Source organism: Brienomyrus brachyistius, chromosome 2, assembly GCF_023856365.1.
Source record: "Brienomyrus brachyistius isolate T26 chromosome 2, BBRACH_0.4, whole genome shotgun sequence".
Taxonomy (NCBI): Eukaryota; Metazoa; Chordata; class Actinopteri; order Osteoglossiformes; family Mormyridae; genus Brienomyrus; species Brienomyrus brachyistius.
The window spans coordinates 20728521-20751393 of NC_064534.1; the positions used below are offsets into that span (position 1 = coordinate 20728521).

A 22873-nucleotide genomic window follows, 5' to 3' on the forward strand; every position below is an offset into this window, starting at 1 on the left:
CTGTTACATATTAGTATAGTTAGTTATATATATACAGAAGCTATACTAAAAACTGCATAGTCGTGCTTTCTGTTCAGCTGAAGTCAATTAATATTTTTTTTTTGTGTAAATTGCTCTCATTCAAAAACTCCATCCTCAGCTGCTGGCAGATTAACCTGCCCAGTCATACTTTGGAATGTCATGGGACGGGCAATGGTGCAGAACAGAGTGAGATGCTTGTCAGACTTACATCTCTAGGAGTAGCTGGGGGGGGGGGTGAGCCCATCATAGCATGGGGCTCAATGGCCCAATGGGACACCACCCCTCCCCAATCAAGTGCCCCTTTTGGTAACAGATGATGATGCGAAATTTGTAGTAGTTTACTAAGAACCCACCTACCTGGGTCAGTAAATTTTACTGATTTGAATGATCATCTGCTGCCTGCCATTCACAACCCACCCACGTGATGCAACATGACAATACAAGTGACACATCCGTTTGCTGATGGGCATGGCCACAGCTGAGGGGAAGTCAGGTCTTAGGGATAGTTTATCACATTTATCTCATTCTGATCTGATGCTTTTCTCCACAACAATTACAGTAGAGAGAGAGGTTAAAATGTCTGTGTGTCTCCCTGGGATTTAAACTAACAATCTTTGTGGGATTAACACAATGCTCTACTTATTGCACAACAGGAGTTAATACATCAAGGTATAAGAGCTAATACTCACATTACCTAACACGCACAAATTTAAACCCTGAACACTGGAGGTGCTCTGCATCAGTGTTGGACAGTTTAGATTAATTTGTATCTTTCTATTTGCACTAACAGACCCTCAACTGCAAACCTTCAAGGCCCACAACCGAAACACTTAACGGATCCCTAAAACATCAGGGATGAATGAAATAAAAGAAATGAAAATTAGCTGTGAGTGGGTTAAGCGATAATCGTTTCTCCTTATGTCTCTAAGTGGAATAATAGCTTGCATGAGTAAAGCTGAGACTGTCTGTCAGTTATATTTCTTACGTAAAAAGGGGTCTGTGGGTTTGCTTACCGTTGGAACAATCTGCAGAAGACCTGGAGACCACCAAAAGCTGTAACCGGGTGAAGTGTTACCACTAACTCAGTGCTGTCTCAGCCGAAGCAGGGTGTGATGGTGGTATGCCGGCCTACTGATAATTTAGCAAAGCAAAGAGCTGCTTTTGCCTACTTTTGGCCCCATTCTTCCCCATGGTTGCTGTATAGATGCTTCCAGACACTCTGAACGCACCAGTTGGATGGTTAAAGTTCCAGCAAGCGTCCTGAGGAAATACTCCAGCTGTATATCTCTGTTTAAAATTTGCATGCTGATTTAAATAAAAGTATGAGCTAAGTTACTCATTATCATGAAGATATATGTTAATAGCCTACAAATTGGGGAATATTCATTTTGTCAGAGGTGGAAATTATTATTATTATTATTATTATTATTATTATTGTGAATATCCGGAAAATGGCATTTTATACTTAAGGATAGGCTCCAGAATGTTTGAAATAACCTACTTCATCCACTTGAAAAAACATTTGTCTTTGTAGCAAGCTTTTCATAGCTGGTCACAGAATTGCCCAAAAATGACGCACCTAAGTTGCTTACATCACCCCTTTATACTTAACCATATCATCAGGCCTCAGATTAGTTGGTTATGCTGCATCTTCCAAAATACCTCACATTAAAAATGTACTTCTGCTTGAGTCATGCAAGGCAAACCACATCCCTTTCTAGCATCTGTCCATGCATATAAATGCAAGATGTGAAAGCACGCTTCAAAGAGACACAATGGCAGTGATCAGGCCATTTGTAGCCTGCCTCGCAGCTGTGGTTCTTTTGAACATGCCAGGAGGTAAAAATTTCTGCATTTCTTTGACTGCCACTGTATAAGAGGATCTGAACCACTGAAGCTTTAGGTCACGAGATCTGGGGGCGACTAAAGGCTGCTTTAACGCTTAGGGGTGAATTTACCTTGTGGAATTTGGAATAGGCGGTCGATTTTCAACATGAAAGTGACATGATTCTCTGGGTAAATCTGAGAGGCGATTAGTTAATTAAAATTTCTGCCTGTAATGCTATAGTGCAAATGGTTTCCTTAGTGTTTCCACCATGTTATTATATTTTATGTCTAGATGTTTTGGGCTGTGATGGAGCAGTGGTTAGCACTGTTGCCTCATGCCTCTGGGACCAGGGTTTGAGTTTGCATGTTCTCTCTGTGTTGTCATGGGGTTTCCTCCGGGTTCTCCAATTTCTCCTCACATTCTAAGGACATGCTGAGGCTAACGGGAGTTACCAAATTGACTATGCCCTGTGATTAGTTGATGCCCCATCCTGGGCTGATCCCTGCCTTGTGCCGATAGACTCCAGACCCCCCAAGACCCTGAATAGGACGAGTGGTTACAAAAAATGGGTGGGTGGTTGTTTTGGGCTAGTTATGTTAGTAAGGGCACCATAGAAAAATTTTATGGCTAAATTATCAAAATCATGGTTAAATACAGCAGCAGCAAATATTGTTTTCACCTTCTGTTTTTTAAGGCAGGTGCATGGAAATCATTGGTGGAAAAAAGGCTAAGGCTCACTCCTGGAATTTCATGGCTCTTGTGAGGGGGGAGAATGGTCAGTGTGGGGGGGCACTGATCAAAGAACAGTGGGTCCTGACTGCAGCTCACTGCATGGGGTGAGTATCCAGCACTGTGATGTGCACGGCCAAATGCAGAGAAGACCCACATTTAAAAAGAATGTTTTGGAGATTTCTGAGTGACCTTTCCTTAAACCCCACCTCTGGCGTCTGTCTTCCTCAGAAAGAATATGAGTGTCGTTCTGGGCACCTATTCGATCTCCAAGAAGAACAAGAAGCAACAGCAGTTCTTGGTATCAAAACCATTCCCATACAAAGGGTTCAGTCAGAAAACAGGCGAAAATGACCTAATGCTGCTGAAGGTAAAGTACATATGAATTTCCGCTCTTAAATGATAAAATACAACACAAACGCTTCTTTAACTGAAAATGATATGGTTTCAGTTTTCTTGCAATGTGTTTTGTTAGCTGTCATTTCTTTATCACCAAACAAGGAAGAAATGTTTCATTTTGGTATAATATTGCTCATCATTCTCATTTAATAGTTGAGCAAACCAGTGACTACCAGTCCATATATAACTCTACTGCCACTTCCAACTAAAGAGAAAGATGTCCAAAAGAATACCAGAGACAATACACCCTGCAAGGTGGCTGGCTGGGGCATCTACAACAAAGACAGCAAGAGAAGCTCAGACGAACTGATGGAGGTGGAAATCAAGGTTTTTAACAGAAAGCAGTGCCAAAAGTATTACAACAAAAGTAAAGTCGCGATCACCAGCAACACAATCTGTGCTTGGGACAACCAAGGGGAAAAGGACACCGATAAGGTATTAATGCCCACGCTTTTGTAGTTCTTGTGAGTTTATTGGCAAGTTATGGCTTCTGGTTCTGAACTGGTGAAGACACTCATGTCACATGCTTTGTTTGGCCAGACTGCGTAGGTTGGTTGATGTATTTTTGGGTGATTCTGCATAAATACTTCTAAGGAAGGCGCCTGACAATTGCCAACTGCTGTTGCTAAGGATTTCCACCGTTACTAAGTCATCTGTAGCCTTCAATTCTATTGCTGAGTAGCTAAAAGTCTGCCAAATGAGTATGTGAGAAGACTTACTGAGGGACTACACTGTTCTCAAAAGGTCCAGCTCAGCACTGGAAATAGGGAGACACGGCAGTGTGGTGCACTGTGTTGTGGGGGTGTTTCTCTGATTCTCTCTTCTTTGCTCCAGGGGGACTCTGGGGGGCCACTCATATGTAACGGCCATTTCACTGCTGTGGTCTCTTCTGGGACGAGAGGTTTCCCTGGAGTTTACACTCTGCTGACCAGCAAATACCTCAAATGGATCGACAAGGTTACCAGAGGAGCGAATAGGTGAAAGTCAGGTTGCATATTAAAGCAAAAGGAGAGCTATGCGTCTACCCCAACCCACTTCCTTTATTTGTATGTGACATGAATGATGCTGAATGTATTTCTATACAAGATATTCACTATGAACTGGCTAGCCCACTGAACTCCAATGCAACGCAAAGCTACCTTCCCTAACTATAATAAATGTGTATGCCAAGTTAAGAGATAATTTGCCTTGTCATTGAACAATAAAAATCTTTTATATCAGAAATGCATCTGCATCCATCCATCCTTCTTGCATATCCTCCGATCTGGTGTATGGTTGTGGAGAGCCTGGAGCCAATCAGAAGAAGCACAGCATGCCAGGTCAATCACAGGACTGGCAGGCGCACTTGCACGTACTCCGGGCAATTTAGTCACCTATTCACCTAACTGCATGTTTCTGAACTGTGGGAGGGACCAGAGAACCCAGAGGAAACCCATACGAACGCAGCATAAACATGAGAACACACACATAAACACCCACACGCACACGCAGGGCTGGCTTAGGCCACAAATAATCAACTTTACAAACCACCTCCTTCATACTTTAAAAAGAGTTCAGACATCTATCCAAAGCATGCTGCTTTGCTTACAGTACAGACAGCAGGAAGGAGTAACTTTCAGTCGTATGGAATAAATACATATATACACCATTATTCATCATGCCCATTTACAGAAATTCAGTTTTAGAAAGAAATTAGCCCAAGTAAATATTATACTCTGAATTCACAATGGAATTTACAGGTGAAGAAAGGTAACATAGCCTCTGAAAACTCCTGCTGAATGATCTGATCTAAGGCACATTGCTGCTAGTCAAATATTATCCCCAGTGATGGCTGAGAGTCTGCTTCCATATGGGTCAGTACTGAAGGGCCTGATTATTATCTATCAGGTGTGTAACATTCAGGCTGCACCGAAGCTCTGCAAGGGGACAGATCTACAGGGGCAGGGTCTGCGATGGCTGTTTTAAAAGATCAGATTTAGGCATACGAGTCACTGGCTAAAAATTCATTTCTGAGTAACTTTATGTAGCTTTATGGTGTCCCTGTTTAAGCTGATAGTAATTAGCAAACAAGCTTGAGTATAGTGACCTTTTGCCTGTTTAGATTTAAATCTACAGCTAAAATACAGCTGTCCAAGCTGTCATACACGCTGTGCTGACTTCAGTCTCAATGCCCAGTTCCTAGTAGCACATGAAAGGGTTAATAACTCCTAAATCTGCTACTTATGTCCTCAGTAAGACTGCATTTTAATTCCATACTTCTTTATAAACCTGAAACTGTCAAGTCTCACTGAAAAAAGAACCAAAAATACTGATCTTAAGTTTCCATTTACTGCCTGTTGTTCTTTAGCCTAGATTTATATGGTACATGCATACGTGTGTAAGCAGCAGTGACCAAAGACTACAATTTACCATCAGCAGAGGATGGAAATGTGGGTGTGCTTGCGGGAAAGAACAGCGAAGAGAGCTGAGACCACCGGTGGGTTTGACTCAGTGGTCCGACCACGAGGACGGCGTCACACAGTACTGCATGGAGCATCTGAAGGTTAGAGGTGAGAAATAGCATCGCGGAGTGGCCATGTTCCTTTCCTTTCTGATGGGAACGCTGAGCTACGGGTACAGCTCTGTGTCCCAGGCTTCGGTTTCTCATGACATCATCATCATAGCGTCTCATGACATTGTCAATTCTCACAGCAATGTCCATCAGCATCTTCTTGGGGCCCGATCAGTCGGTCCGAACGTTTCCACATGCAGGCTTGGAGATCCGAGCCCACCGTGAAGATGCGAGTTCCACATGGGCTCCGTGCCAGGTGCAGGACACGACCTCTGTGACCTGGCAGAATGAAAATAACAGCCGATGCTACATATGGTGGCCCCTATAGCTGTGCAAACTGAAATGTTACACAGGGACTAGAATGGGCAGCTTCATCGAGATGATGGGGAGCTCAACATAAAGACTGTAAGCAGAGGGAAGGTTGGGTTAAGCTGGTAAGCAGGTCATCTTCAATTGCCGATTGACTGGTTAATGGTCAATGACCTGTGAGCGTTTAGAGTGATGGAAATATGTAAAAGAGGAAGAGAAAGAGCAGTTTGGAGGTGTGCTGATTCTCTTCCCTTATGTGAAAACTAAACTTTTAGTAAATGTCTTAATAGCAGTTGATATACCTGTACTAATTGAAATAGTCATTTAACACAGTGTTTCTCAATCCGGTCCTAGGGGACCCCCAGATAGTCCACATTTTTGCTCCCTCCCAGCTCCCAGTAGGAGCAAAAACTTGGACTATTTCTGTTCTTTATAAGCCTTAATTTCTCATCCTGTGGGCAGTCTTCTGCTCCTGGGTTTATCAAATTTCAAACTAACAAGAAAACCAATTTTAATTTAAAACCAGCTTAACTGGACGACAAGTCACACCACCAGCATAAACCAAAACCATCAAACGTAATCATAATTTTTTCCCCCAAGGTTCCATCGTTTATCATGCAGTGGATCCCACCGCTGAAAAATCACACTACTGCAGGAACGATATTCACCACATATCATACATTCTTTAATATACTGCAAACCACTTTCTCAAACAATGAGGTTTGTAATGCAAGCAGAGGCATAACGGCCAGCAATGCCACTCTCACTCTGTTAACAATTTCTTTTCAATCATGAAACTGGTACCCTCAGCATAGTCGTTTTGAGGTTTGAGAGAACCTAAAGTGTACCCAAACTATGTCAAAACTGCATTATTTCTCTTCTAAATTACTGTTCATGGCAATTTTTAAACAAAATTGGGCACTTCTATGTGCAAAAAAACGTTCTGTTGCAATCATTCTGGCCATACTGTGTCCCAGCTATGAATGCGATGTATTATATGAATGTAATACGGAATGGATGTGAGTCTTCTGTCTGACCACAACATCCTCTCTAGTGGTAAATCAAAGAAAAGGATGTTTCCTTGCCGACATGTTGCCACCGAGTATGAAATGAGACCCATGGAAAAGGGACAGATGAGTAAGAATTCTAACACATATGTGTCAGTGAGCGTATGAGCTCACACTGCACTCACCGTACAGCTCAGCTTTTCTGCTCATGGACGGCATCTTCCAGCAGGTGATTTGATTCTGGGGAAGGCCATGACCACTGAGCAGTTCCTCATTGGCTGGGCACCAGCACAATGAACATATCTGAGATAGCAACATTGATTCTGTCATACAATCAAATAGTAAACATAACAGTTGATCAAATCCTCCTTTTGAAAAGGCTTTACGGAGAAGCAGGATTAATTATACTGCACACCTACTAGCCACGTACGGCATTTACAAATAAGAGCTTCCATGATGGCAACCAGACTCCCACCTGAGAGTGTGTCTGAACTGACTGCCGACAGAGTCCTGTATGAGTGTCCCAGACCCTCAAGGCCCCATCCTGCCTGCCCCCACCAACAGCCACCTCTTCCAGTTGCCAAGGACACCAGGCAAGGGCCTGTGGTGAGGAATGCATGTAGTCCGTACTCAAGTACTCAGACATGTGCTTGTATGACAAACAGAGCCTTGGTATGCAATAGTATGAAAGGGGTTGGCGACAAACAGGAAATGATCACATTTATAGATAGTACAGAGTCAGCCAAACCTTAAAGCTTATATGTTCATAAAACTACGCTTTTCACCTGGATTCCAACTGATCCCAAACACTCTATTATAACATCTATTTCTACTTTTCAAATGTGTCTATTTGTGGAGAGATCTCACCTTGACCGCAGTTGGATGGGATATGGTCAGCATTGGCAAACACTTCCCTGTAGCCCCAGGATCATCAGGCCAGATGCTAAGGAGACCATCGGTAGTTCCACTGGCCAGCTTGCTCCCATCTGGACGCCACGCAAGACCACATATGCCCTTCTTCTGCCGGAGCCAACCAACCACAGGTCTAGCCACCCGTGCATCATGGTGATGGATCAATCCAAGGACTGAGCCACTATCAGAGACACAACCAATTACATGTAGTAGATGAGCCTATCCATCACTAATATCATTCATCATAATATGAAATCATATATTGCCCCTTTATACATAATCTGACATTGTCCCTCAACTTGGATTTCATGAGGCCTTTGATTATACAGCTAATGATGGCAGAATTACCAGCTATTCAATTGACAAAGGAAATGGCTAATCCATACAATATAATACTCCCAATTTCACCTGCTGAGGATGTACTGGTTGCAACTTAGGGACCCCACCGATGATAGATGTCCTGTTAGTTTTCTCAGGCTCGTCCTGCGTTCCACATCCCACAGCTACAAAAAGACAAAGGTCCATTGAGACTTTACTGTTATATCACCCTTCATATCCAATTCAGAAAGAGACTCTTGATCTCAAATGGCTGTTGAACTCCAACTGTATAGCTAGAGACAGGGAGGAGAATTCCATCTGGCTCAGTTGTGGGTTTAAATAGACAGGAGACAGTTGCAGGCAGCTTGAGACTTTAGTAACAGGTTTACCAGAATCTCCCCGTCACTCTTCCCAATGGCAAGGGTTTGGCCATCTTTACTCCAGGCAACTGAAGAAACCCGAGGACAGCAGGGAGGGCCAAAAAGATCAGAGGTGTGGGCCGTTAACTGAAGGCTCCCCTGCAGCGACTGAGTGCTGGCGTCCCAAATGCACACTGAGGAGGCCAGGCCGAGTACGATCACATTCTGTTCGCTCCAAGCCAGAAGGTTGAGATCTGAAGACAACATGCAACTCAATTGACTACAGTACATAAGGTTACTGAAATGAACAGATCTAGGTACAGCTCAAGACACATTCTGCAACTTTAAAGTCTTGATAAAATGTAGATTTTCTACAATACGTTGGATGTGATGTTGGTCACTTTGGTTGTTGCTATTATACCTCAGACTACATCTATATTAGAGAAAATCAAATTGTCAGGCTTGTCATTGATAGCGAAATTTGCTGGGGAGGCACACACTCAAAATCTGGCAATAATATTTAGCAAGAAGGAGGGGGGTAGGATCGATCGCATAGTCTGAACTACATTGTGTTTTGGTCCAGATCCGCAGTTCGCCAGTTGAGTACCCCTAATAATCAATAGATTTTCATTTACATGGAACAATTTAGGAGGATGGTGTGCATTTTCAAAGGGGATGGTTTTTGTCATTTTTTGAAATAACAAATGGAAAAATGTCGCACTTTGCATAATCAAATAATAAAGTTTATTGTGCCAAACGTCTCAGCAGAGCATAATTTTAATGATTCATAACCACGATCGAGCACCCTGAGAGCAGCATGAAGTTTGGGAGTGAAGCCCCTTCATTACTGCATGAATATTTTGTCATTTTTTCCCCTGGAGCCCTGCATGTGCTAAACTTACAGTAGTCATCCTGCAGTCCAGGGACTGCCATCTGCCACTCTGCTTTGAAGACACTGCAGGGCATGCTGGGAGCTGTGTCAACGATACTGAAGGGCAGCGGTGTAGAGCTTCGATCTGAAACACAGCAATGCACATTACTTAGTCACGCTGTCATTAGTTCATCTAACAAAATCACATTATTTCTACTAACTACAGACATCATTCTTGCCCTTTATGGTGTTTATTTCATAGAATTTCTCCTGTTTGTTTATGCAGATATCAAGATTCAAGGGATCTGTTTACCAAAGTTTAGCGTCTTCTCTGACACTTTTGTACGTTTTTATAGAGGCACATTTCTTCACTTTCATGTGGTGACAGGGCTGTGGTGTGACATTAGCAGTAAGCATTATCTTTCCAGATCAGTAACATCAGCAAACCCCATGTTATAGTCAAAAAAACAAAGCAAAATGAGAAACCAGAAGCCTTTGACCACAGCCTTTGGTAGCCTGCACTTCATTTTCTGACATTTTCAGACAAGACTAATGAGACATTTGACAGATTTTTTACCAGGTTGATCATCATAAAAACAGTAATAATTTATGGATTAGTTTAGGATAAATGAGAAAGATATCATGTGCCATAGTGACTAAGGTGCTTTTTAATACTTGAGCTAAGGACTTAGACTAGTACCCAGGTATAAGGCAAAATTAGGTTAACTGAACCCAGTGTATTAATGCCGATGTTTACAAGGTGCCATCATAGGTAATCATAACAAAACACGTAATCCCATCACTAGTCCTAGTCCTGACAGTAACACTAACCCTAACTGTAAGTCTAATATGAAACCCATCCCTAACTTCAGCCATAGCCCTTAGCCATGCATAACCATAAATCTAGCCAAATATAACCTTAACCGTAAGCCTAGAACTAAACCTCAAACTTGATATTAAGTATCAAACCAAATTGTAACTGTCTGTAATCCTTACCTTCCCAAACATTAACATTAGCCCTAACCCTAATGCTATAGCCATAAACCTTATAGCAACCCTTACCCTAAGCCTAGTTCTAAGCCTAATAACAACCAAAACCCTACTCCTAGCTCTAACCCTTACCCTAACCCTAAGTCTAGCATTAAACTCAACCCTAAGCTATGTCGTAAACCTTATCCTATACCTACCCCTGATCACATCTCTATCCCTAAGCTTAACTCTAGGTCTAGTATTAAATCTAACCCTGGCCTTTGCCATAACTCTTACCTTATCTTTGCACGTGGCATTGGAACAGCATACTGTGTATACATAAAACTGCATAAACATGACCATATAAACATGCATTATTGACCTTTAGGTGAAGCAACTTAAAGTATTTTGGGAAACTCATGACGTAAATGCTGGCCTATTTCCCCATAGACTCACTTTCATCACCTTCAGATTCTTTCCAAATGCAATCCTGCGGACAAGAAACAATTTCAAATGCTGTTTCAAGTGGAGACAACAAAGCACAGGAATTACAATAGGGCAATGAGGAAATGCTTAAAAATGTTTGACAGGGCATAGACGCGTCTGTGTAAATTGGAATGCTTGCAACAGCTACTTCAACATCATCAGAGATTGCGATCTCACTTTAAAGAGATACGACCACAGAGAGATCCAGGGGAAGGAAGATGCTGCTAGATATCGCTAAAACAAGCTCTTCAAAGTCCATGTGAGGCATGAGCTAGGATTCTGGCTAGCATTTAAGCATATCCCCCACCAGCTTTCTGTATATTACTGCTACAGTCATAAACATGCAGTTGATTTGGATCTCTCATAACTGAAACTGTCTTTCTGGAGTATCTGTCAGTGTTTGCCAAAAGCTGAAGAGCTAGTGGAGAGTGGTGTAGCACCTGAGTTACAAGTAGAAGTGGATAGTTCTGATCCAGAAAGTAAAAATCCAGAGCAAGATTTTGTTTTAACCAACTAATTGAGTACTCTGCGATTCATTACACTCAACTGGTTGGTTGAAACAAAATCTCAGTCTGGTTTTTTTACTTTGATCCATCCAACTCTGGTTACAGGTTACATCTGGCCTTGTTTGGAGGAGATGTCAATCAGATACAGAAGCTTTTCCAACCTAAACTCTGTCTGCATGCTATACAAAAATATCTTATAACTGAAAAATCATGTCATGTGCTCCGTGAAGCGCAAACTGACTGATGTTGTTCAGCCTCTTTCTAGATAGTAAAAATGAAAACAATGACACCGATTATCACACTTTCATGTCATTTCATTACCTGCTCGTTCACTTTCAAAGCATCACTCTGCCCTCGGTTGCATTCACGTGACGTTTCAAGCAGAGACTTCGCACTGACATCCCAGCCTCTTTTATCAAGATCTACAGGAGATTCTCCATCTGTTGACCACACAAATGAGAGGTTAAATAGCAGCCGGTTACTAATGGTACCGAACTGGATGCCTTTATTTTCAAAATTTAATTTCCTACTTGTTTCCCCAACCCTGACCAAGATAAATGACTGAAAGATGGAAGGAAGGGCACACTTCAGAAATGAGTATGCGCACACACACACACACACACACACACACATACACACACACACACACACACACACAGACACACACACACACACACACACACACACACACACACACACACACACACACACACACACACATACACACACACACACACACACAGACGCACACACACGCCAAGCCACCTACAAAGGAGAATGACACAGTGATGCATCATATGAACTGATCAAAACACAGTTGAAATGGTTTGGGAGGAATTTGATCGGAGAGTGAAGGAAAACAGCTAAATGAGTGCTCAGCATATGTGGGACCTCCTTCAGGTCAGATGGAAAAGCATCCCAGGAGGCCACCTCATGAAACTGGCATAGAGGAGACTGTAGGGTCAGTCAGTCCCGGGAGCAATTAGAGTTAAGGGCCTGGCTCAAGAGCCCAATGATGGGATCACTTTGCCCACCCAGGGATTTGAACCGACAACCTTCTGAGTCCCAACCCACACAGCTGCCCCCCCCCCACACCCAACAGATTAATTTTTTTTTGTTTAATACTTTTTTAGTCGGTGCATAATTCCATATATGTTATTTTACAGAATCAGTTATAAAATTTTACTAATCATCTACAAAGCTCTCCATGGACTTGCCCCTCAATATCTGTCTGACCTTCTTCCTTATTCTCCAGCCTGCACAGTAAGATCATCTGGCTCCAACCTTAAATTCAGATTGGCATCGCCTACACTCTGGAATGCACTTCCTCACAGTCTGTCAGAGGTAAAGTCTGTCACTATCTTCAAGCCCCAGTTGAAAACTCATGTATTTCAGGAATATATATAATGTGTCTACCAGCACCTAACATTCTCGTTCTTGTTGATTTTTCAGGTCCCCACAAAGATCTATGAATGCAATAAAACAATAAAAATGACAAAAGTCTTGTATTTTGTTTGGCTACTGGTGGTTAAGGTTAGGGCTGGGTAGGGGTTAAGGTCGTCATGTTGGGATTAGAGTTTACCCCATAGAAATAAATGGAGAGTCCCCACAAAAATATAATTACCAACCTGTGTGTGTATGTGTGTGTGTGCGTGCGTGCGTGTGTGTGCGTTCGTGTGTGTGTGTGTGTATACGCACAGTATATAGCAGAGTCAGGCCGTGACACGGACATTTATTCCCTCTTCACTATTGTAGAGATGTACTGTTTTTCTCCCATGAAAAGGCCAGATGCCAAGGCCTCTTGTAGCATTTCCCACAATGTCTGTTTTTTTCTGTGAGTTTTCCTTTGTCCTTTTCTGCCACCCTCACCCATGTTCTCTGGCCCATTTCCAACTGCCATATCAAAATAAAGGTCCTATTCCTTTTCCCCATTCCTATGTCAGGAGGCTCTGTTGTCCATCGTGCAGAACTTCCAGTATAGTTTTGTGTCAACCAGAAACAGTATAACACATTTATGAACGGAAGTAACTCATTAAAATCAACAAATTTGTAGCTTTGATTCGAAACATCAAACTAGGTCATTAAAATGACAGAAATGCAAAAAGGCCTACATATGCAAAGGGATATAATCTTAGTTCTGAACTACAGTACTAGTGTAGTACTGAATGGTTATATATTTCGGTTGTCTCATTTTAAACCTCCAAGTAGACTATACAAGTTAAAAATGTTGTTAAAAACTGAGACCAACAAAAGATAACTTAAAAAATCTTAATATTAAATAATCTAAACAGCTAGTGTTTATGTAAATTTCCAAATAACCATGATGAAGTTATTTATAATACTCTGATTATGGCACTGATAGTGACAACTAAACTGTATTTCTACATGCATATAATTAAGAACAACATAATTCACAAAATTAACAAAAATGTTACTAAATTCTCCTTTATGCGTCAAGTGAAGCTCACAGACACTGAGTTCCAAGTTACTAATTTGCACACTTGACAGTGACATTCTCTGGCCACTCTGGTCAAAGTTCCATAGTTTCTGTTTCAGAAATAGATTTAGGTCTTGTTGTCTGTTACAAAAAAAAAGTGTATGCTTTACCGTTATTACAGATATCATATATTTCTTGGTGCATGGGAACTGTAAGTCTACAAGGCGACTTTAACCTGGGGTGGGTAATGTCTCCTGGTCACCCAGACGTACTTCAGTGAGTGAGGTGGAACGCGGCGGAGAATCCAGTGGCAGCCTTTGACAAACGGTGTCGTTTTCTGTGATGTAGGAGTGCTGCCATCTAGTGGTCATCGGGCTGCTCGCTACGGGGAATTCAGTACTTCGCCGACTCAAGATCCTCCTCTTAAAACGTCTATATGAGATATCTGTGGTTTTCTGTGAATAGAAAAAAAAGATTGTATGAAAATTTAAATATGTGCATTTTACATGATTTATTATATTTTTAATATCTTCCCTGCTGTCCTTCAATCTGAATTCCACATTCGTTAACAGAACTGCAGACTCATCTCTGCAATAATTTTAGCACTCCGTATATGTCTTTTTTATCGATTATTCCGTCCATCCAATCATCGACCTACAAACGCTTTTCCCGTTTGGGGTTTCGGTTACTACCCAGCATGATCACGTAAATAAGCGTAATTATTTAAAATTCACTGTTGTTACCCGTTCATTGAGTTAATAATGTAATAACGATGCAAAGTTAACTTTGTATGACGTATTCCGCATCAAAGCTTGGCGGAAAGATAATGTAGGCTTCGTCCGCAAGTTTTGTTAGGAAAATTTCCGTATGACAACGTAATATTACAGAAAATACTTTTGAGAATGGATCCCGATAGGAAAGTCATTTCTGTGCTTTTACAAAGAAGGAGGAATTCTCTTAGCATTTCCTTGTAACGTGATGCCTGCCCGCTGATCTCACAGAAATGCAATCCTTAAATCCCACCCGATCATTTCACCATTATTCAAAATGGAGCCGCTTTTGGGTTACCCCGTTAAACCATCGGGTCCAAAAACTCGAAAGTTAATCTTTTTTCTAAGTACAGCTATATGCGTAGGCACGTTGTTTTTGCTACAGACTAAATTCTTTAAACCCAGAAAGCCTAAAGATTTTTATTCGTTTGATGTACGGGATGCGAGGGGCCGGACAGTTTCTTTGGAGAAATACAGAGGAAAAGTAAGTTGTAGACGGGCCTTGCATGCTGCAGCGGTTTGAAATGCCTTGTTGAGCTGGCCACGGGTTAGCCGATACACTGTTTTTTGTTATTAAGCATAAATAAATAAAACAACGGCGTGCAGTTTAGTTTTACGGGTGCCGATTTTCTCTCGCAGGCGTCCCTGGTTGTCAACGTGGCGAGCCACTGTGAACATACAGAGAGCAATTATCGGGCTTTGCAGGAGCTGCATCGGGAGCTGGGCACGTCTCACTTTAACGTCCTGGCCTTTCCCTGCGGCCAGTTCGGAGACACCGAACCGGGATCCAGTCGCGATATCGAAGCCTTTGCAAAGTCTAACTTTGCTGTCACTTTTCCTATTTTTAGCAAGATCAAAATAATGGGCTCCGAAGCAGACGCTGCGTTTAAATACATCACAGGTAGCCAAGCCACCTTGAAATAACTACTCTGCTGAACTAATGATTTGTTTTTAACCTTTTCGATGCTGTCAGTTTTAGTGGCCTATCAAGTGTGTGTTGTATGAGAAAGTCACAAAAAAAACTGCTGAAATGTGAAAAATTAACCACTTATTTTCCTTCATCTGTCTTGCGCCAGACACGGTCCAGAAACTGCCGAAGTGGAACTTCTGGAAGTTCCTGGTGAATCCAGAAGGGAAGGTGGTCCGGTTCTGGAGACCGGAGGAACCCATGGAAGAAATCCGAAAAGAGGCATCAGCCCTTGTAAGAGAAATTATACTGAAGAAAAGGGTGGAGCTTTGATAAACCGCTCCTTGTTTTTGGATGGACTTACTGTGTTTTGTTTCTCTGCCCTTTGAAGGTGGGATTTTTTATTATTTGTTTTTGAAGCCCTCTGAGCCACCGCCTCAGTCTTGTGGAGGATGCTGTATGTCCTGTCTGGTTGTACTGATTTTTGAAAGGGGTTTCCACTTGTTTTGTGTTTTCTGTTTTTAAATCGCATTGCATACGGTCCTTATGTCTTGTGGCATTTGTATTGCTATTTCTTTAGTTAGACTAACCACGGAGTATTGAAAAACCATAATACGGATGAGAAGTTGCAAAGCAGTCTTCAACAGAGCAGAATCAAAGGGGAAAATGACAATGAGATTTTGACCATATAGCATAGGTATCGGTGCACCTGTACCTGTGATGTCATAGTCGTTGTGAAATGTTTCCAGGGAATTTAACAACATTTAAGAAGATGGATTTGAAATTACATCCCTTTATGTACAAATGATTCTTGTCCCAGTGGTTAAGTGGATGGCCTCATTCTGAGCTCTTACAGCACTGATCTGTGTCCATGCACTTTGGTCTGTACAGGATCTGCTACCACTGCATCGGTCACTCTGAGAGACTCCGCCTGACTGACTCCTTCACACTCTGTGCATGATAGGACCTTGGTTACTTTGTGTATTGCAGCTTGTTCTACATCCATGTAGACATCGTAAGACTTTTTATCTTGTTCAACCATGAATATTGCATCCTATGAAACATTAGTGCAAGTGCAGTTGTGCAGAATTAAGGAGGTGTAGTATTGTCACATTCACATACAAGTTTTATTTCGCCTCACTCTGTATAGTCCAAGGAAACAGTGCGGTCTTCAATAAGCCGTACCATATGACCAGCCAGTGTCTTCACAGAGTTCTGCAGTGCAAAGCAGGATTTTCAAAAACGGCCTTTAAATATTAAACCTGTATTCACTGAATGCGCCAGAAAGCACATATTTGGATACTATCGATCGCTTATTTAAAAATAGATAGATCATATATATTTTTGTCTTATGTGGAAATAAAACCATATTCAGGGATGTTTATCATTACAAGGAATAACATGATCATAGTGTGTACAGTTGTAATTTTGGTTGACCATAACAACCCTTATGGACAGATTAATGTGTATTATATGCATCTTTTGAAAAAATTAAGAGACCATTTTCGTTTCACTCATTTCTCACTTTATGAGTGTGCGTCAGTAAATAATATATATATACATTTGAGAATTGCAGCCTGGTTCTTCTCTGTTCCTCATTAATGAAGGGCTTCTTACTTGCTTTTTGGGACTTCAGTCCTGCGTCTAGGAGCCTGTAATGAACTGTCCTAGCAGTGCACCTCACACCTGCACTTAATGTTTCCCATTTCCTTTGAAGGTCACTTGATATCATCCTCTGGCTCATGAGAAACTGCCAATTAAGTTAACAGTCATCTCTGGCATTATAAAGTCGCTTCTACCCTCTACTGGCTGGTTTCTGGTCGTTTCCAGTGTCTCCTGCTTCAGCTTATTCTGATGCACTGCTGTCTTAGAAATTTTGAACCTGGAAGCAACCTGCTGCTCAGTGTAGCCTCTGTCAGCAGAACCAGGATTAAACCAGGATTTAAAAATGCAGACTGTTTTAAAAAGAGAGTGGTCTCTTAATTTTTTTTTTCCAAGAGCTTCATTCAGGTTTTAAAATGCCCTTGTCACAGAATCACATGCCTGTACCGTATCAAGTATCACAGTATAGCAGAGTCACATGTACCGTAGAATCACAATGGGTCATGTTACACACGTGGGCCAAAGTGACAGGAACCTTACCAATAACCTCACTGTTTCTCATTGCACCAGTTCGTCACCCGTCCATACACAGGCTACATTATGCCTCAACACCATCACCGGAGAGATGAGTTCAGCGATTGACCTTGCGGGTGCAACGGCCTGATGTGGAAGTGGGTACAGCAGCTGAGACACACACAGCCAGCTAACACCACACTGCCAGATCAGAGCGTACTTTTCACACCACTGCCACGCAGTGCATCGTATACCTGCAGTAGGCTGCCTATCATCCTCTGCATTGTAGACTTACTGATGCAGAAGGGCGCATACTGGCAGGTTGCTGCGTAGCCAGCTAACATTGTGCTGCCTGGTCAGCGCATCCTGGCTGCACCTGGGTTGCCTGCGTAGGTGCCTCATAAATGCATAATGCTAATATGGCGCTATGCTCTTTCTCCCCAGAGTCACACATTTACACCACAGTTTATGCGCTGAAATCAGGGTACTCTAAAAGCAACCGTTTCATCCATATTCATTTCACGACCGATGAAGTATAAAGCTGCTAAGAGTCCAGCTTGGTGTCTCCTGACACGGACACGGAGTTCATACGAGCTGCTGGAGGGCAGTAAAAGGTAAGCTGGCAAATTAAATCCAGACCAGCTAACAAGACACTGCCTTTCAGTTGCTCATCAATAAAGAAAAGAGGTGGATTAGAGGTGCACCCTGCCTGAGTAATGGTATGTTCCAATATCTGAAAGAGAACTCATAACAGAGGAATAAACCACACACATTTGGGGGGTAGACACTCCCTTGTCTGCATGAGAAATGTCATACGGTCTAGTCTTAAGGTCTGGGGCTGCAAGTTGAGAAGTTAGAGGGCAGTTGTATCGTGAGCTGAGAAGTCTGGCAGTCAGCAAGCTTTACACTGCCTGCTAACCAATCACAAGTTAACACTGCTTATTAACCAATCAGAAGTTTCATGAGTACATATGCAGTTAGCTGTGAAGTTGGAGAGAGACAGGTAGAGTAGACTGTCCAAAAACACTGACATTCATATGTTCAAATTCACGTATAGGCACATAGTGGATTATTGCATCATGCTCGGTCATAGAGCCACATACACTTGCATCTGTATAAATGCCATTTACGCACATATTCAAAACCCTCAAATACAATTTAATACATTTTGGCTCAGCATATAACAAGTCCACCTCTCTATCTTTTTTATTGTTTTCATTGTGTTCTGAAGTCCTGATAAAGTAACAACGTCAATGACAATGAGTGTCGCTGTCAGATGTAATTCACTCAGTACAGAGTCACATTGTCAAACTTCCATAATGCAATTTCTGTATGAATGACAGATTCTGTAAGGTAAATCTTATTAACCATTTGCCCTCTAATGACAAACATACACTTAAATAGTATTTGGTTTTGATGAACGACCAAATCAGGAGAAGCGAAACAGAACGGTACACGTATACTCGTATTTCACCCATCTGCCCCACTTTATTTGTAACTATACTTGATCTATGAATCACAGGTATGAGCCTTACCTTCACAGCACCAAAGGAATATTTTCTTTTGAAACTGAACAAATCTTTAGAAAGCACTCTCATAGTGTTTGCCTAGAGGGGAAACACACGCGTAAACATTTTATGCAGAGCATAGAATCCCTATGCGTATACTGGCATAATGAGATGCATTATTAATAGCCTCACAGTAAACCAAGATATAACTTACCAAAACCATCGCTCCTTCTCTTTTCACTTTGGGACGGAAATATTTCTTTAACTTCCATTCCATTCCTCCGGAGAAGCCCAAAGGGAGAAGGTTTCCTTAAAGACTAAGTTAAAATTTAACGTTCTTAAGTGACTTCGTTCACTCTACAAACTAAAGTCTAGGCAGCTGGAGTCTGCGGTGACTGGTCCAACTGCACCTGCAGCCTGTAGCCGCTTCTAAAATCCTATAAATAAACCTGAAGGGCGGAACGCGTCGCGGGAATCACCTTTCCTCGCACGCCATTGGAGAAAGCGAATCGTGCTCTGCGTCACAGCTAAGGATTCCCTCGGCGATTACCATGGAAACTAATATTTAGAGTCTATATTATACGATCATGTTAACTTCCTTAAGTTAAAACAGAAAGAAGTTGCGCCAAAATGAACAATACAACCGCGGGATATAATTAGCATTTCATAAGTATCCAAATGTCGGAAACTGATGTGCAATAACTGTAATAATTCAACGTAATCTGTAACGACTTCATGTATACGACGCAGGATGGCTCGAACTATGATGTAGGCCTAGTTTGATTAAAACTTAAGCTAGAACTTAAATACAAAGTAATGACCTATAACTAAAAATGAATTTAACTTTAAGAACTAGCAACAGAAATCCATCAATATATTTTATGAACATAATTATCCATGTCATTAAAATTTAACACGTAAACTATAACATCAGTTATGGTACGGTTAGGCCTATTATATGAGATTTAAAACGGAATGTATTCACAATAAATAATGTATTAACTGTTCACATTTTATTTAATCAAGTAAATAATTACTTGATTAAATTACTAAAATAATTAAGTTTAATTTCATTCTTCTAATGTGTTAATAAACGCAGATTATAGCGCTTCATTTGTATGACATGGTAAAACGGCATCCACGTTTTTAATAGGCCTAAGTGCCCCTTCTAAATTTCCAAATAAGAGGTCTATTGCGATAAGAATAAATAATATACTATGGGGTAGTGTAACTGGAATCTGGATGAAAGTATAGTGTAAAGTGGAAATGGATTAAACAACTGGACCGCTAACGGCAATGTGTCACAATACCCAAGAGGCGCTTAAGCCGCGGAACGGTTGATTTGCCACCTGCCATATCCATATGTGTTCGGGGCGCCTATTTCGCGATCAGGCTGGCGACAGGTGCGCTTGATGGACCTGCTGATGCTGCTTCCTAAGAGCAGTTCATTAATAAACAGGCCAACATACGATTATTTTTAGTGCTTGAATGTTATTATTGTCATCCTTATTATGGCAATTAGCGACATTCGTCTATTTAAATGAAGCTACATAAAGTTTTTTTCCTTCTTGAAGGAATGGTCTTAGGTGTTACGCGCCACATTTTTGGTTTTTGCGCCATGGCAGTCACCGGATTAACTATGATGTGCTTTTCCCCTGTGTTTAAGCTTTTGTTGCTGAGGTTACCGGTTTGGCAGCAGACGAATTAATTAGCCACTTGGAAGCGCCATTTTCGCAGTCTTGGCGGTGACTGTTCTAACGGTCAGAGCTGTCATTTCCACACCTCCCCAGCTCCCAACTCGGGGATCCTTACTCAATTGATTTAGCCATCAAGTAAATTTTTACGTTCATCGTATATTATAATGCTCAGAGAAATGCACGAAATCAGTAAATATTGCGTAATCATTATTAAAATGTCTGTTTCGTATTCAGTTGGTTGTATTCGATCCTGAATTTTTAGTGAACTGAAGGACAGGTGTCTTATTTGTTAAACGAAAATTTAACATAATTTAAAATCAAGTTCTATGACAGCATAATTATAACATTCTTCATGTGTTCTGTTATGGTGTTTGTATACATTTTTAAAAACGATAAACCTATAAATTTATCTGCACAATACTAACCTCCATCCATCCATGTTTAGACCACTGCACCTGATGCGGGTCGTTTTGAAAAAAAAAATGAAATACTAAACATGTATACTGTCACATAACAAGTCTGCTCTTGACCACACGATGGCAGCAAAACTAAATCTCTAGTTTACTAATAACGTGTTTTTCTGTACGGGTTCTTTGTTTTGCGATTTGGACTGGGAATCGTGAGTTATTCTTCTATTATAATTTACTTTATTCAAAAAAGTGGTTCCTGGTCACAGGTCTTAAAATGTTCTCTAATGAGACCTTGATTGAGGGTCTTATTGGGATTCATTTAAGTCTGACCATATGTGGTACCTGGATCCTCCTTATGTTTAGACTTTGGAAATATTCCATATGGTTATGATATGTTGATGGCATTAACTTATTCCACTGCTGCACTTATTTAAGGAAACTGCACCATGGAAGAAACACATTATAGAAGATGTGCAATGTGTGGAATAGTCTTGGCCAAAACACGTAAATAAATAATAAACAACCAAAACACACAAATATAGCAGAACCCATTTTTATGTCAACAATTGAGATATATAACACATATTTGGCATATAGAAGCCAATCTAAACAGAAAACTATCTTGATGATTTCACAGTGTCCAGCTGAGTCACTCTTCTTTTGTGGGTTGACATGTGGCAAGTGTATAAGACCAGCGCTGTCATCTCCAAGATGAAATTACCTGGAGAGCTCTTTCGGCGTGAAATCAAATGAGATGGGTAGAGAGATTACACTGGAGGTAGCTGGAAAATAGAAGGATGTTTTAGATTTATAATAAGTGGGGATGTTGGAAGGAGGCTTTTCAGTGTTTGCGTTGTTGCTCCTTCTCTATGCAGAAGCCTCTAGTGGCTTCAGGGTCAGTCTTCTGTGGAGCTAGTTTTCCTAATGATTTTTTTTCAGGTGTTTCAGTGTCACATGAAGCGATTCTAATTCCCCAGCCGACTACAGTGTACAGACGTATTCTGGCCATTATGGACTGGTTAAATATCTTCAGAGTTGTGCTGCATATTTCAGAAGACCCAAGCCTGCTCAGAAAGAAGAGTCTGCACTGGCTTTTCTTGTACTATGTTGTCTGTCCAGTCCAGGCTGCCATTAAAATGAACTTCCAGGTACTCAATACTGGGCTATCTCGCCTTCCTCCCCCTGGATGGTACCTGATCTCAGGGCACCAACTTCTCTGTCTGACTGATGTTGAGCTGCAGATAGTTCAACATGCACCACAAGAGTAGTCATCCCCTAGTCCTCAATACTCTGAATTACCTCCATTATTCATACCACAATGAAGAAGCTGTCAGAGAATTTATGCAGGTATTGTGCCTTGTGGATTCTTTGTCAGTAGAATCTTTGTAAGTGGGTTTGTAGTTCACAATTTGTGACTGTGTAATATATATCAGGGGGCGGCATGGTGGTGCAGTGGTTAGCACTGTTGCCTCACACCTCTGGGACCTGGGTTCGAGTCTCCGCCTGGGTTACATGTATATGGAGTTTGCATGTTCTCCCCATGTCGTCGTGGGGTTTCCTCCGGGTACTCCGGTTTTCCCCCACAGTCCAAAAACATGCTGAGGCTAATTGGACTTGCTAAATTGCCCATAGGTGTGCATGTGTGAGTGACTGGTGTGTGAGTGTGTCCTGTGATGGGCTGGCCCCCCATCCTGGGTTGTTCCCTGCCTCATGTCCATTGCTTCCGGGATAGACTCCGGACCCCCCCCCCCCCCCCCACGACCT

General features: G+C 41.6%; 3 protein-coding genes across 7 annotated transcripts; 2 read left to right on the plus strand and 1 right to left on the minus strand.

Annotated features, from left to right (window-relative positions):
• Window positions 1-1793: 1793 nt before the first annotated feature.
• Window positions 1794-4201, plus strand: LOC125725034 (granzyme K-like). The gene is made up of 5 exons (XM_049001584.1): window positions 1794-1860; window positions 2544-2685; window positions 2810-2948; window positions 3131-3412; window positions 3812-4201. Exons 1-5 carry the CDS (start codon window positions 1797-1799, stop codon window positions 3956-3958), a joined length of 774 nt encoding a protein of 257 aa, XP_048857541.1. The 5' UTR covers window positions 1794-1796; the 3' UTR covers window positions 3959-4201.
• Window positions 4202-4270: 69 nt separating this feature from the next.
• LOC125725011 (cell division cycle protein 20 homolog B-like) lies at window positions 4271-19401 on the minus strand. Of its 4 annotated transcripts, XM_049001553.1 has the most exons (12): window positions 19217-19401; window positions 19030-19101; window positions 13938-14157; window positions 11587-11705; window positions 10730-10763; window positions 9336-9449; window positions 8464-8687; window positions 8165-8259; window positions 7712-7937; window positions 7320-7445; window positions 7030-7147; window positions 4271-5807 (listed from the first exon to the last, which is right to left on the minus strand). In XM_049001553.1, exons 1-12 carry the CDS (start codon window positions 19277-19279, stop codon window positions 5656-5658), a joined length of 1563 nt encoding a protein of 520 aa, XP_048857510.1. In that variant the 5' UTR covers window positions 19280-19401; the 3' UTR covers window positions 4271-5655. The 4 variants fall into 4 exon arrangements, with proteins under 4 accessions (XP_048857510.1, XP_048857513.1, XP_048857530.1 ...); XM_049001556.1 differs by lacking the exon at window positions 19030-19101; XM_049001573.1 differs by lacking the exons at window positions 19030-19101; window positions 19217-19401 and adding an exon at window positions 14446-14557.
• Window positions 14731-16937, plus strand: gpx8 (glutathione peroxidase 8 (putative)). Of its 2 annotated transcripts, XM_049001599.1 has the most exons (4): window positions 14731-14956; window positions 15112-15373; window positions 15549-15673; window positions 16271-16937. In XM_049001599.1, exons 1-4 carry the CDS (start codon window positions 14750-14752, stop codon window positions 16298-16300), a joined length of 624 nt encoding a protein of 207 aa, XP_048857556.1. In that variant the 5' UTR covers window positions 14731-14749; the 3' UTR covers window positions 16301-16937. The 2 variants fall into 2 exon arrangements, with proteins under 2 accessions (XP_048857556.1, XP_048857552.1); XM_049001595.1 differs by having other exon boundaries at window positions 14733-14956; window positions 15549-16784.
• Window positions 19402-22873: the final 3472 nt, after the last annotated feature.

Excerpts from the sequence above, each read along its gene's own strand:
- LOC125725034 (XM_049001584.1), top strand. The coding sequence starts at position 1,797 with ATGGCAGTGATCAGGCCATTTGTAGCCTGCCTCGCAGCTGTGGTTCTT. Across the intron at positions 1,861-2,543 it reads TCTTTTGAACATGCCAGGAG|GCAGGTGCATGGAAATCATT; the intron begins GTAAAAATTTCT and ends CTGTTTTTTAAG. Across the intron at positions 2,686-2,809 it reads ACTGCAGCTCACTGCATGGG|AAAGAATATGAGTGTCGTTC; the intron begins GTGAGTATCCAG and ends TGTCTTCCTCAG.
- gpx8 (XM_049001595.1), top strand. The coding sequence starts at position 14,750 with ATGGAGCCGCTTTTGGGTTACCCCGTTAAACCATCGGGTCCAAAAACT. Across the intron at positions 14,957-15,111 it reads TGGAGAAATACAGAGGAAAA|GCGTCCCTGGTTGTCAACGT; the intron begins GTAAGTTGTAGA and ends TTTCTCTCGCAG. Across the intron at positions 15,374-15,548 it reads TGCGTTTAAATACATCACAG|ACACGGTCCAGAAACTGCCG; the intron begins GTAGCCAAGCCA and ends GTCTTGCGCCAG.
- LOC125725011 (XM_049001553.1), bottom strand. The coding sequence starts at position 19,279 with ATGGAATGGAAGTTAAAGAAATATTTCCGTCCCAAAGTGAAAAGAGAA. Across the intron at positions 9,450-10,729 it reads AGAATCTGAAGGTGATGAAA|ATCGAAGCTCTACACCGCTG; the intron begins GTGAGTCTATGG and ends GCTGTGTTTCAG. Across the intron at positions 5,808-7,029 it reads CAGAAAAGCTGAGCTGTACG|GTCACAGAGGTCGTGTCCTG; the intron begins GTGAGTGCAGTG and ends TCATTCTGCCAG.